Source organism: Caenorhabditis briggsae (assembly GCF_000004555.2).
Source record: "Caenorhabditis briggsae complete genome, chrV, whole genome shotgun sequence".
Taxonomy (NCBI): domain Eukaryota; kingdom Metazoa; phylum Nematoda; class Chromadorea; order Rhabditida; family Rhabditidae; genus Caenorhabditis; species Caenorhabditis briggsae.
The window spans coordinates 14,747,025-14,762,383 of NC_013488.2; the positions used below are offsets into that span (position 1 = coordinate 14,747,025).

The 15,359-nt window shown below is 36.5% G+C and overlaps 2 protein-coding genes across 2 annotated transcripts; both read right to left on the bottom strand.

Annotated features, from left to right (window-relative positions):
- Positions 1-473: 473 nt before the first annotated feature.
- On the bottom strand, positions 474-2,956 carry CBG04634 (the record flags this gene model as incomplete). The annotated part of the gene is made up of 4 exons (XM_045238131.1): positions 474-805; positions 1,042-1,350; positions 1,692-2,246; positions 2,824-2,956. 4 exons carry the CDS (start codon positions 2,954-2,956, stop codon positions 474-476), a joined length of 1,329 nt encoding a protein of 442 aa, XP_045092728.1.
- A 7,005-nt stretch (positions 2,957-9,961) lies between these two features.
- Cbr-srm-4 lies at positions 9,962-14,668 on the bottom strand (the record flags this gene model as incomplete). The annotated part of the gene is made up of 9 exons (XM_045238132.1): positions 9,962-10,228; positions 10,494-10,676; positions 10,724-10,904; positions 11,024-11,199; positions 11,831-12,045; positions 12,472-12,649; positions 13,362-13,565; positions 13,613-13,796; positions 14,190-14,668. 9 exons carry the CDS (start codon positions 14,666-14,668, stop codon positions 9,962-9,964), a joined length of 2,067 nt encoding a protein of 688 aa, XP_045092729.1.
- Positions 14,669-15,359: the final 691 nt, after the last annotated feature.

Consider the following 15,359-nt stretch of genomic DNA (forward strand, 5'->3'; position numbering starts at 1 on the left):
ACCGGGGGGGGAGGGCGGAGCCTAAATTGCAACCCTGGCACGGTTTTGCCGCACGGTTTTTCTCGGCTCCGCCCACTTTCCCCGGTTTTTTTTCCCCGATTTTTTTTCCCCGGAATTTGCGGGGTCTCAGAAAATTTTGAATAAAAACCTTCTCAGCATCGGAAATCGTTTATTAAGGTGAAATAACAAATCGATAAAGCATATATGACATGAAAATGTACATTAAAAAAATTGCTTGTCAAATCGACAATACATAGAAAATCATGGCAAGAGTGCCGACTCGTGAATGGGAAAGGGAAACATATCAGTATGACCATGGAAGTGATTATTGAAATATGAACCCGTAGTAGTATTAGAAGAGAGAGATTCTCAACAAAAATGGAGTTTTGTTTTGATTTTTTTTCTTTTTTGTAAAATCAGAATATACATTCAAAATGAAAGCCTAAATTTAAATTTCTTTCTATTTACTAAATCTAAACCTTATTATTGGATGATGACAAAATATCCTTGAATGGCTTGATCTTCTTCGTAGCATAGAGAGCGAACAGCATGGAAATCCTGGTTTCCTTATTCAGACTCGTCAAGTTTTGTTTTGAATCCACGACGGTGCTGCAGACTCCGGACCCTTCTTCTTCGTCAATTTCATTGGAAGCAGCTTTTTCTCCAACATCCATACGAAGACGTACACGGAATGAGGACACAATGAGGACAATGATGAGTTGGATTCCAAAGATGTAGAGGAAGATTCGCCATCCGAAGACGCTGATGAGGAAAGCCAGTGGACTTCCAGCAAGCATGGAACCAGCTGAAAATTGGAAATTAGAAATTTTAGAAATTTTAATAATTCTTTTCTCGAAATTTTGCTCATAAACACCTCTGGAGGAGTTGAACTTGTGGGTCTACCGCTAGAGCTACAGCGCAATGCGTCACTACCGACTGAGCCACGCGGGCGAATTTAAGAGAGAGAGAGAGAGAGTCTCAATGCATATATAAGAGCTGGCATAACACAGAGTGAACATTGAGCATCAGATAAAAACTTACAGCTAGCAATGAAAGAAATGAAGGCGCTCACTGTTCCTTGAATGTTCTTGAATCCAGCTTGAGATGCAATCATACACCAGACATTGATCGATCCGTTCACAAACATTCCAGCCAAGAATCCAAAGATTGAGCTCAACTCAGCGAATTCAAAGATTCCAGCTGCAGAGAACATCATCAGACAAGTATAAGACACAGCGATGACACGTCTAGTAGCATCCACATCGAATTTGCGAGTAGCCAAATCGATCACGATGCCAGAAGCCATGGTTCCAACAAGTCCTCCGATTTCATAGGTGATTTGAAAAGCGTCTGGAGAGATTTTGGAGTCGGTCAGGAAGAGTTGAACCCATGTTTCACAGATTGTTCGCATCTGAAAGTGTGACAAATTTTGATTGTTGGAATTTTAGAATTTTAGGATTTTAGAATTTTAGAATTTTAGAATTTTTGAGTTTTTGAATTTTTGAATTTCTGAGTTTTCAAATTTTCGAGTCTCGATTTTTCAAAAATTCGAAAAATTCTGAAATTCTGGAATTCTAAAATTCTAAAATTCGAAAATTTGAAAGTGCTAAAATTCAAAAGTTGAAAAATTGGAAATTTAGAAAATCCTGAAATTATAAAATTCCAAAATTCTAAAATTCCAAAATTAGTACTTACCTCCATAGTAAAAAGATAGACAAACGAAATATGCCAAATGACCAGGGACCCAACAATCGTTCTCAATCCTCCCTTCTTTTTTGGTTTCTCTGGATTTGGATCTTCCTCTTCTTCTTCCTCTTCCTCTCGCTTCGGGGATACATTATCCTCCCGTAGAGCGAAGTAGCAGACAACCGAGAAGAGAAGCATTCCCGCTCCAGTGTACAATTCCACTTGACGCCAGTAGAATTTCTTAGAGAATGGTTGGAGGATTCCAGCGAAAGTTGAACCACAAGCCAGGATCGAGAACATGGTACCATATGTGGATTTCGAGTACCATGACTGGACAAGAAGAGTCGCTGGAACCCATCCAGCACCTTGAACGATTCCTAGAAGCATCATAGCTATCAGCATTTGCCATAAATGATTCGAGAATGCCAATCCAATGGAGCAAGCAGCACATGTGATGAGTCCAATGAGCAGTAGAGCTACTTTTGAGTATCTATCCGAAGCCATTCCGAATAGAAGGCGTCCAATGGTGTATAAAAGTGCATGAGAGGATACGAGGATGCCTGAAACAGTCCTACGTGATTTGTGTCATCTTTTGTGTCAGCTTGATCATTGAAAATTAGAATTTGATGTTTCCCGGGGGGAGGTCAGGTGACACCAAAATCCCGTTTAGTTTAAATTCAATAATCACATACGGTTGCCATGTAAACATTTTGATGTATCTTTCTCAATCGGACCGTCTGGTAAACAAGTTTTGGAATTTGATCCCAAAAAAGGAGGTTCTAGCATACTCCATATTTTCCTTTAGCATCAATATTTTTGGACCAATTGAATTAGAAGTACTAGAATTTGAGGATACAAAAGTTGTATCTTTTTTTTTTTGGAACCACAGTCGTGACTCTTGGAATCTCCAAATTTTTGAACCTTATTTGCATTACCGTAACTCCAGCACAAAGCTCCCATAAGGCTTTATTGGCCTGCTGCTCTCTTTCGCGCCCGCCGGGCTCAGTTGGTAGTGACGCGGTGTCAAATGAAATCACCCACGAGTTCAATCCCACCCATCGGCTTTCCGCCTAGAAACCTTTTTGACTTCTTTTTGAGTACCCTTCCCCTATCTACGGTATTCCCCTCAAAACTAACCAATATCATCACTTGTCAGCACAATTTCTTCCCTGATCAGCGGCAATAGCGTAATCGGTAACCGTCGAAAATAGATATGAGCAAAGTAGATAATGACGACGAGCACGAATTTGAAATGCGTCTTGAGGGACATGTTTGGAGAGAGATCCGAATATGGAACTGTAGTCAGAAGAATTAAATATAGTAGAAAAAAGAAATATATGAAAGAATTAAATTCAGAAGAAGAGAGAGAGACAGAAATCAGGTTGGTTTAAGGGAGAAAATATATATTTATATAGATACAGATAATCAGAAAATGATACGAAAGATAAGGTGGGTGGAGAGCGAGAAAGAGAAAAGAGACACGTGATCCCCAAATTTCCATATAGAAGCCACGCCCCTTTTGACCTGTTTCAGAATTTTTGAATTCTGAATTCTGGGCCTTCGCTGAACTTTTTTTGGAGGAGAAGAAACAAAAGACGGATGAGAATACAGTTATCATCAGGGAGGATGACCTGGATGAGTTGAAGAGAGAGTATTGGGATGGGTGGAGACACAGAGAAAACAATCAGATGATGATGATGCCTCGATATATCATTGCCATTATATGATATTTAATCTTTCAACTTGCGCAAAATCTTGTTTGCAAGAATTCAATATAAGGCAGAATATACAGAAAAAGGAAGTGTAAATAGGTTGACCTACTAGAAGAGGCACGTAGGTTTTTGTTATGATTTAGGTAAAGATAGTGACCATTACAAAGAAAAAAGAAGCATATTTCTAGAAGAAGGGGTAAATGACCATTACAATGAAAAAAAGTGATAAAAAAGGAAATTGAGGAAAAGAAAGAAAAACGAAAATCCCTTTGACTAGAATCTAAAGAATCTATTTGAAACTTTGGCCTTCGCAAACCGTCAACTTTGAGCCCACACATCTCGGTTCATGTGAAAGATAAAAAAATTGTCAACTGATAAATTGTTTATCTTAATATCCTTAATATTTTATCAGTTGACAGATTTTTGATATATTTTGAAGGAGCCGAGATAATTAAGTTCAAAGTTTATGGCTTGAGTGGGGTTCTGATAAAAGGAGGGGGTGGATAAAGTAAATCAAAGAGTTTCAAAAATTAACAGAAACTTGAAAAGACAAAAATTAGCAATGTACCCAGATCCAGAGAAGCGTCTAGGAACAAATAAAACGATCGAGAAAATGACGGCGTTGATCTACGAACACTCATAAAAACCAACTGGCTTCTGTAGGAGGGGATGGACATTGGATACATGCTAAACGACAAGTTTTTTTTGACAGTGATACCGAAAGTTGGAGGATTTAGGAACGTTTTTATTGATTTTTTTAAATCTTGACAAATTCTATATTGGTTTTCTGGAACTGATAAGGATTAACTGGAAATTCTGGAACTATCCTATTCGTGAACACTCAAATTAACTTTCAGCTCAGTTATCTCGGTTCCTATGAGTGATATCAAAAAGCAATCAACTAATAAATTATTAATGGTTTTATGATAAACCATTTATCAGTTGACAAATTTTTTGTATTTTTCACAGGTATCGAGATAATTTAGCTCAAAGTAAACGGTAGGTATTCTATAAGAGTGTTTGCGGTAACTGGAAGTTCTGGAAAGGGTTTGAACCAAAATGACTCTTAGACAGAAAAAATATAGCAAATTTGAGCTTTTAATGGGACGAATTCTTCGAAAAAAGTATTCATAAGCTTAGAGGTTGTTTTAAAACCCCTGAAAAATTCCTAAGAAACAAAGCAACTTCCAACTACCGTACTTGCTCAAGCCGACCGTATACTCCCACTTTGAGCTTAATTATCTTAGTTCCTTCAAAAGATATCAAAAATGTGTCAACTAATAAAATATTGGTGATATTATGATAAATGATTCATCAGTTGACAACTTTTTGATATCATTTGAAGGAACCGAGTTAATTGAGCTGAAAAATAGGATGGGCTTCTGTAGCTACTCGAGCTTTTGAAGTCGGCAAAAAATCGTTTCTAAATAAGCTAAAGAATGAAAAAAATTGCAAAAGTCGTGTAGATAAAGAAGACAGAAAACTGTCATCATTATCTTATAAAAACGGTTCCTAGCGCCACCCTTATTGAACTTTGATTCCTGTCCGACGGATGCTACAGTCCCTTCTAGTCTCCCTTAACACCATCAAAACAATTTCAAAGTTTTCTTTTCTTTACTTATCTTGACTTTAACATAAACAGTCTAGTTCAATGATCTTCCGGTCCATGATAATTTGTGATGATCCTCAACCAACTGAATTCAGTGAATTCAAATCACCTAACTTATTGCAATCATTCGGGTGATATGATCGTTTAAAAATACATTCGAGAACTACACAAAAAAGCACGTGGTGGTGTAATAAAAACGGATGTGTAAGCAGGTCACATTATCAAGGTTACGTCATCTGAATTTTCAGAAAAAAGGGGAAGGAACCGGTCCTAAAAATGAAACATAGTATCACTGAAAGAGTGATACGTCTGATCTTTCAAGGTCGCTTAAAAATAATATACAGAACTCAATCTGTCAAACATCAGAAAGTAAAACTTGATAGTATCTTTTCGCGGCTTCTTTATAAGAGCACCTAGCAGACAAAAACTAGACCATTTCGGTAAGAAAATGGGTATTTGTTTGGAAGTGATCTTGGACCTGGAGTTGAACAAATACGAAGGAAGGCGACACAATGGGTGCATGGTGTTGCATATTTTTATGTTGGAGAGCAAAAAGAGCAAAGGGGAAAGGAAAGGATTGAAAGCATTTGAAGGAACAGGAGTTTGTTACTTTTTTAAAAGTTTTTGAGGATAGGTTCGAAAAGTTTTCCCTTATCTTTCAAGGATTGATCCGTTTGGAATACAGTACTAACTTTAAACGTAGCTCAAAAATATCTAAAACCTAAATATTTTTATCTAGATCACAGTTAATCAGTTACTTCTGAAAAAGGCTAAATGACTAAATGACGGATGAGGAGGCTCTAACTGGCAAATGACAGCTAGTTGGCTGTCAAAGGAGGACCGACGTACCATCGACGAACGGTCGACGGACCATCCTTACGAAAGATGATGCAATCAAAAAATCTTGAAAGTGAAGAAAAAATGAGAAAAAACCGGAGATCGGCTGTCTTCAGCCGGTATGGTCATTCCAGATGCTTGAGCTCATCTAGGGTATACTCCGAACGTCGGGGCCTGTATTCAGAGGGCGTGTATCCTTCAGAAGATTCTGCTCAGATTCATTTTACATATCCGTCATTGGAAAACCTTCAGAAAACTGGTTCGTTTACAGAAACCTCGTATAAACCGACCTATCTGAATCTGAAAGAAAACGAAAAGCCCTCGAAGGTTCTACTCAAATTTTACACATTTTCAGAAAACGAGATTCCTCCGAGAAACTATTTTTCCTGTCTCATTCATCCCCCTTTTGTACGGTACTTGTCGGATGACGTCCAATTCTGGAAAAACAAATCAAAAATTAATTCGATGCTTTAATTTTGTATGCATGGATTATCATGACTACGAGTAGGTTGGAAGTGACGTGAAATTTGGAAGATGAATGAACTTTCGAATCCTTGTTTTTTGAAAGTCAGAATCAAAAAGTCTACTGACAGATATGCAATGAGTAAACTGTTAGTAAACATCTGACGGGAAAACAATAAGGACGAGTAAACTCCAGAATGATCAATTTAAAGAATCATCGTTGTTTGCGAAACTCTAGTTTCCAGACACAGGTAAAATGCGAACGGATCCGTTGCGAACGCTGAGCGTCCGTAACGGATTGTTCGCGAATCACCTGTGGAGACCAAACCTGAAACTTCATCCCTGATAGTGGCAAAGTTGGTTTGGTTTTACAGTTTCTTCTGTCACGGGGAGTTCATTTAAGTCTTGAATCTTGCTCTAACTACCGTAAATACTCTAATATTTGTCGACCCGCTTTCAATTTGAGCTTAATCATCTCGAGTCTGTGGAAGATATCAAAAGTTGGTAAACTGATAAATCGTCTATCATAATTTCACCAATATTTCCTTTGTTGACCAATTTTTGATATCTTTTATAGAAATTGAGATAATTGAGCTCATAGTTGACGATTTGGGTGGACTACTATTGCTCTATCTAACCACATATGATTTCTGGTGTCCATCACTTTGACCTCAGAAAATATATACGTTCCTGACTTCATAAAATGTACGTGTGTTTTCAGAAACAAACAAAAATTGCATCTTTTCATGCAACCACTTTGTGCATAAATAGGGATTATGAAATCTGTCAGAGTTGGAATTTCAATGATTCGCAAAAAGTGAACTTTCGATACATTTTATACGGGTTGAACAGAGAAGAACATTTTATGGTTCCCAAGAAATTTTAAAGTTAGCAATTTTCTATAGATTTTAGGTGCCAGATGGGATATCGCGAAAACCTGTATTAGTAGGGTCTCCTTCTATATTACTAGGCACTTCAATTAGAGGTGCCTTTCAATTACAGCGAGAATGTCTATTTTTTGTCACAGTAGTTTTCAAAATCATCGTTTCTAAATCAAGCCATCAGCACTCGTTAAAATGCAACATTTTTCAGATACATACCGCAATAATAGAAACCTACAAATACGTAGACTTTGAGCTCAATTATTTCAGTTCCTGTGAGAGATATCCTAAATGCGTCAACTGATAAAAGGTTCGTGATATTATGATAAACAATTTATCAGTTGACAACGTTTTGGTATCTCTGTCAGAAATCGAGATAATTGAGCTGAAAGTGAAAGTATAAAACTGTGTTCTTTTTGAGCATTTACGTTTAGAATCAAAATATCAGTGATTTATCAGGATTACAGTATCAGTCTGTGAATCTTCAAAATGAATATTTCGACAAAGTTCGTAAAAACTAGTCAGGATCACCCAAATGGGATCGAAAAACAATAAATTCACACCCATTTCCTCCCAATCCTTGACCCATTCTCCTTAGTCTCCCCTATCAATAACTCGTTTATCACAACACTTTCTTCGGACACTATATATGCCATCATCTGTATGTGTTGCGCATTCTGTTCAAATGAAATCATTTTCGAGTTCAAACTGTTAGTTCCTCGTCACTTTGAACTTTTGTTTTCCATCGTTTAATCGATTTCCTGTCATGTCCATTTCCGGACCACACCACCATAAGGTATTCCCCCAGAAGGTTCTCCCCAAATCTGAAAATATCAACAAATCAAGGAAGACACTACAATGGTTTGAAGAATACACACATCGATGTGTGATGCCTTTTTTCTTGTGTAATTCTGAATTCAATAAATAAAGGGAAAACAGTTAAACGGACTGATAAGCCAGAAGAAACTTGTGATCTTTTTTTTGGGTATGAAACAGATGTTATTGCCCCGTGAGAAAATACAAAAAAGGAGAAAGGTTCTGCGAATTCGTCGAGTAGGAATATACATAAAATTGATCATTGATTATCACAGGAACAGTATGTACCCAGAAGTTGCGTGTTTATAGCCTGATTCGCGCATAAATCATAATATCAAGGTCTTGGTTTTTTTCATTGGAATGTCTATGCGTAAACAGGGATGTCTGAAAAATGAGAGTTTTCAGGAAAGTGCGAAAAAAACTTTAGAAGATATTCAAGGTGGAGCGTAATTACCCGGACTAAAATTTGTACTAGCATAAAATTTGGGTAAATCGTTGTACTGGGTTCAAATTTGGAGTACAAAAATACAGATAATTCATCAGTAAACTGTTCAAGTTCCACATTATTTGATCAACTTTAAACTGACTTATCGCTTGTCGAAATTGCTTCATCTCATGAAAATCACAACATCGAGACAATCATAACAACACCTAGACTTCAGCAATCGCTTCGAAAATATCAGAAGCTTTGAGTCTACCATACAATTAAATTTCTACCAATTTTAGTGCTTCTAAAATATTTATTTCTAAAGATATGCTAGTTTTTATAAGTTAGGGTATTTGGGCGCCACGCTGCAGGATTCAAGATCACACTTGCCCATTGAGCTGAAATATGTGTTTTTTGTGAACGATATCAACAATTTGTCAACTGATAAAATGTTTGTAATTGTACGGTAAACATTTTATCAGTTGACAGATTTTTGATATCTCTTATGGGAATCAAGATAATTGAGCTAAAAGCAAGGCTGTCAAAAACGAGGCCGGCCGGCCGACCGGACGTCATTTCCGTCATCCTTGCCTTAAAACGAAAATGATCTTGAATTGACTGTCATCACCGGTCAAACTTTTCTTTCATTTTTTGACCTCAAAAAATCAATCAAAGTTCAGTTTGCGAATCATTCAAATTTTCCAATATGACATATTTTTTAATCCATTTTTACGTATACTCAAAGAACAGCGATTATAGAAAAAGACGCAATTTTTGTTTGTTGCTGAAATAACACGTACGTTTTGTGAAGTCAGGAACTGACATGTTTATTTCAGGTCGAATTTGGGGATACTAAGTATACGAGGGTATGTGTAGGTCAGATTATAAGATTCTTTGGTCGCAAGTTGGTCAAGTCTCTGGTCTCCAAAAAAATCATTCCTTGGTGACCAGTAGGTCAAAGACTAGCTCAACGGTTGGGGAACATAATCAAACAAAATCTGCTCCTAGCTTGCCCAATTCCTGCCAAGCCAATTTTTCCAAAAAGAGACAGATTATCGCCTAATTTTCGGCCCACACCTGCGTGGCTCGACTACCTAAAGATTTGGTTTTCTCCCCTACTGCTCATCGTATGCTCCTGTACGCAAGTCATCAAATTTTGAACCCACATCAGTACATTTCTAAATCCTCCTTAAGAGATGAGGCACGTATATAAAGGTACATACATACATATTGTGTTAGATCGATCCTCTCCGAATCTATAGATTTTATCGTCATCGTCGTCGTCGTCGTCGAATTCGTCGAGTAGCCTCTCCAGCAGCAGCGTACACACGGTGGCTTGATTAATAGCCGTGCAATTGGAAAGAAGAGAAAACACGATGTACCCAGAAAAAGAACGGAATCGGAAACAAATCACAAAGATAGATCATGAAGAACAAGATGAGACATGATGGTGAGAGGGTGTTCCGAAATTTACGCAGACAAAAAATGGAGGAAAAAAGGATGGTTGAGGACAAAGATAAAAGAGAAAAGATTAGGTAGATCTCAATTTCATATCAGACTTCATAGCGGATCGGTCGGCTACATTAATCACTGTTGATTCGGTTTCCTGGCGGCATCCTCCGAAGAATTTTTGACGGACATCGGTTTTGAGAATGAATAAGCTGGCGGTATTGGCAACGGGACCCCAGACGAATAGAATTGAGAGAAGATACGTGGCAAGTTTCTGGGATGCAGCTACCATTGGACCAAGGACAGAATAGAAGAATGGAAGTTGCACGAATATTAGAGTTATTATGAACTGAAAATTTTGAATTTTTTGCGGTATACTGTGAAACCTATATTAGAAGGGCCCCCAGCATTGTTATGTTTCAGCTAAATTATCTCAATTCCTATGCAAGGTATCAAAAAATGGTCAACTGACAATCTTTTTTTGATCTTAAACAATTTATCAGTTGACAATTTTTTTTTATAACTTTGACAGGAACCGAGAAAAATTGACTCCAAGTTGAAAGTTAGGGGCACCGTCTATTACAGGTTTTACGGTACATTTCCTTTGAATTTACCTGGGATGTTAGAATCTGATTTGCTCGATTCTGCATTTTCTTCAAATTTTCACTCATATTAAGATTCGAATTGATCTTGGAGTTGATTTTCAAATGACTGAAACTCATAAGGACAACCGAGAAAATGAGGATAAGAAGGTAGGTGAAACTGGAGATGTAGGCAGTGAACTCGGTTTCGATTTTCTGAAATAATCATTGTTCTTATTTTTAGTCGTATGTTTTAAAAGTACATCATAGGATAAAACCAGAAAAACCGTTTCATGACCGACGTAATTCACAGCTATGCCACTTAGAACGATGACATCGTTTATAGTCGTATACGATGAGTAGCACAAAACTCCAGAACTCAAAACAAGTAGAAATATATTGAGAGTGATGATTGAGATGACATGTGGTAGGTGGATTCCTTTTCTGAATATTTGGAAATGACTTAGAATCAGTTGGTTCATTTGGACGCTCAGCTTTTGGGAATAACAAAATTTCCTTCTAATCTGTTATCAGAAACAGCACAAAGCACATAACTCGCTCACCTACAAATTTGCAGATACCGTATGAAGTAGGTAATTGGAGATATAAAAATGAGTTGGGTTAAAAGGATGATAGACAACATGAGGCATAACATGGATAGGAGAAATGGAAGTTGTATTCCAGCATTTACAATCATGAGACCATTGAAATTAGAGTCTGTTTCAATCGCGACGAACATCTGGAAAGTTATAATAACTACGACCTGCCCTCTCAATTTTTTCCTTTCATATTCTGAAAAATATATCAGGTGAGCTCAGCTTTAAGGTTTTCTGGTAAGCTGTTGATCGGGCAACATGAGCAGCTTTTGAACATGTTTGTATATGCCGTAAAATCTTTATTAGAAGAATCCATACAATAGAAGGACCCTCCAAGAGGGGTTTGGAACAATAGAATTTCCGGCCTTTCTAATACAAGTTGTACGGTATATTCTGGTCTAGAAACGGTTGTGCAAAAATGACGATGAAAATCGAGGGATTGTTTCCATTTTTTGATTTTTGATATCTTTTAAGAATTTTAATAATTTGTTCTAAAGTTGCTCAATAATTGCTGAACATATTACAAATTTGGCTAGGTAATATTTGTCATCATTTTGCCCGATTTCTTGCCGATCATTCAAAAACATGAAATTAGATGATTATCACTCTAATATTTCGAGAACACAAAACTCAAAGTTTCAAAATTTCAAAAGATCGATAATTAGAAAACGCAATAGTTTTGAAAGTGTGAAGTTTCAAAGATTCGAAGATTCAAAGAAAGGTCTCAAAATTCAAAAATTCAAAAATTCAAAATATTGAAAATTCTTAACTCACCGGACACGAGATAACAAACATCACACTGAATGCAATATCAATAGTCTTGAAAAAAACATAAGTGACTTTTAGGTAACTCTGAATCATCTTGGAATTCACCAGAATATAAGTAGCAATTAGACTCATCGAAAGGCAAAGCACACACGCCACAATATTGTTCCACCAAGCAAGGCTGGCTGTGGTTGTCGCAACTTCAACCGAAGGTCCATTTAGCTCTCAAAATGAAATGATTAGAAATTTCGAAATTAAAAAAAATATTACTCGCCTGAATCGCTCATTTGAAAAGAATTGAAAGAGCTTACATGACTAATGAGAAATCAGTGGAAGGATTCGAGAGGATTGAGAGTTAAGAGACGAAGAATGTGGGGAGAGCGATAATTATCATAACAGAATTGGCTCCTCCCTTTTCCTCCGTGACGATCTCTGTTGTTAGGGACTCGAAAGGCTTGCTTGTGACACTCGAATCTATAATTATAGGCTTAGACAGCATCATAAATCGCTAGGTCTTTCGGGAATTCGTTTTCTATTTTAGAACTTTATTTTTAAAATTTTATTTCTCGAGCACTTACATTTTCATTTATTTCAGTTTTCGTTGGCAAATGATCGACGAGCATCCGAAGTGGCCGTTAACCGTTGTTTACCGACCAGGGCATTTCGAATTTCGAAATTTAAGATGAATATGAAAAGAGTGTTGATAGCGGGTGACCAGGAGAATAGAAGGGGTAGAAGATCAGTGAGAAGGCCTTGAGATAGGCCGACGATTGGGCCGAGGACTGAGTAGTAGAAGGGCACTTGGATGAAGATTAGTGGGCAGAAAAACTGAATAATGATTAGCTTCATGACATTTTCAGATAGCAAAATGACGGAATCAGATTTTTTGGATTTGATTTTCCAGCACTATCGTTTTGGGATACCGTATTTCCTCTAATAGAAGCCCACCTGAATTTTCAACTTTGAGCTCATTTATCTCGAAAAAAAACAGTGTGTCAACAGATTAATTAATTATCATAATACCACCAGCATTTTATCAGTTGACTAATGTTTGATACCTCTCACAGGGAATGAGATAAATGGGTTCAAAGTTAACGGTTTGGGTAGGCTTCTTTTTTAAAGGAACTACGGTAAATCCACGAATTTTTTATCTTTAAAATTTTTGGCTTACTCGAAATTTTGAATTTTTCCAATTTCGAAACTTTGAAATTTTGAAGATTTGAATTTTCAAGTGCTTGAATTTTCGAATTTTCGAGTTTTGAGATTTTGAAATTTTCAATCTTTGAAAATTTGAAACTTTGCAATTTGAAATTTCAACATTAAAACTTTGAGACTCTGAATTTTCGAAATTTTGAAACTTTGATACTTTGAAACTTAGAATGAAAACACTTGAAAATTAAAAGAGTTTCGAAGTTTCAAAATTTCAAATTTTGAAAGTTTGAAATCTTGAAATCCAAATCTAGATAATTAGAATCTAAATGATATCACAGGACTATTTTAAGAAAACTGGTGCTAAAAATAATAAAAAACACATACATACCTGCGTCAAAAGCACCCTATTCATTTTCTTCTGCAACACCAATAAATTGTTACTTGTGTTCTTTGTTTCTCGAACTTTCATATTGATCTTGATACTGCAAAAAATCATAATGACAACTGACAAGATTAGACTGGCGAGGTAGCCAAATGCAGAAATGATTGACACAATTTGACTGATTTTTTCTGGTGTTGTGAGTATTTTCTTCTGAAATTAAGTTTAGTTTTTTTGGGGAATATCAAAAAAGGCTTTACTGAGTAGGATAATAGGAGAAATGCGGTTTCAACACCAGTAAAATTCATGGTAACACTTCCAAAAAATCCGATGTCATCATCGGTTGGAACAGATGCATAGCACAGACAAACAGATGTAAAAAGTTGGAAAGTTAAATTGATAAAAATGATAAGGCAGATGTCAGTACATTTTACACCGTCTTTTCTGAAAAAAATCCTACGAGTGCACTATGAGCTCAATTATCTCTGTACTTATGAGAGATAACAAAAATTTGTCAACTGATTAATTTTGGTGTTATTATGATAAATAATTTATCAGTTGACCGATTTTTGATATCTTTTATAGGAACCGAGATGATTTGGCTCAAAAACCAAAAAATAGGCCCCTTCTATTAGAGTTTCATGGTATAAATGAGGGCATCCAATACTTGCACTTTAAACTCAAACTATCTGGGTTAGTTTAAAAGATAACAGAACATTTTTAACTGATTGAATGTTTATCAAAATATCACCAATATTTTATCAGTTGACACATTTTTGGTATCTTTTATAGGAAACGAGATAATTGAGATAAAAGTGCACGTTGTTCCTCACATACCTGCAAACTTGAGCATATCTGAAAAAATAGAGCCAAGGAGCCAAAAGAATTTGTTGTGTCAGGAGAACCAATGCAGCTGATAGAAAAAGAATGCTACACATGAAATTGAATTGCCATCCGGTGTTCACAATCATAAGCGCAGAAAACGAGGGTTTAATGTGAATAGATGTGAAAACCTGAGGCGCGGTCTTTAAAAAATCTGATGGACCATAACTTACCGGTGCCGTCATTATGTAACTAGCACTGAACAAAATCTCAAAGCATTTAGACAATCCCATCACTTTTTTGAATAGTTTTGAAGCAGAGAAACCGCGTTTAGCGATAATAAACACCAGTAAAAAGTTGAGTGTCAAACTCAAGAGTCCGGCAATTAAGTCATTGTAGAAATGATATCTGGCTATCACCGGAGCTAGTTCGGCTGGTGGACCAATTTGATCCGAGCTTTGGTTGTCAGGAGGAGCTGAAGAAGTTGACACCATTTTTAGAAGACTTTTTAAGAATAGAAGAAAGGGTTTTTGGTTAGGTGTCACATGGGAAAATTGGGTTTTGCTTATTAGTTTAGTTAAGGATATTGCGTGGGCTATTGCTTGATTCATGTGGACACATCGTTCCAAAGGGCTTGGTCAGAAATCGCGCATCAGGTAACTCGCAAGACGAAATTTCATAATTTCAAAGAATGTGATTTGGACCTGTATCCGATTTTTTCAAATCTCCCATTCGACGGGGGGCCATTTCTGACCAAGCTTTTTGGACCGATGTGTGTGGAATAATTTTTCTCAACCAGACAAAAAAAAATTCATACCATTTTTTTTAACATAGCGGAAAACCTGCATTAGAAGGCCCCTTTAATAAGAAGGTCCCTCTAGTAGAAGGGCTCTCCTCAAGGGGTTTGGAAAAATATAAATTTTTCGAGAGTTTCATAATTTAATACATATTTGTTGAAATATTTTTTTAAAAAACTTGTTCAATGTTGGTGAAATTGATAGATTTTCATGATATTTGAACGAAAATTTGTCAAATTTATTGATAAAAATTTTTAATACAGGTGTTACGGGCCCAGTATCCAAGGGTACATCGAAAAAGGGTACATCGAGTTCTTAGGGTACATTGGTTCCAAGGGTACATTGGATTGTTCGGTACATGTAGGTGGACAAAAAAAGTCAATCAATA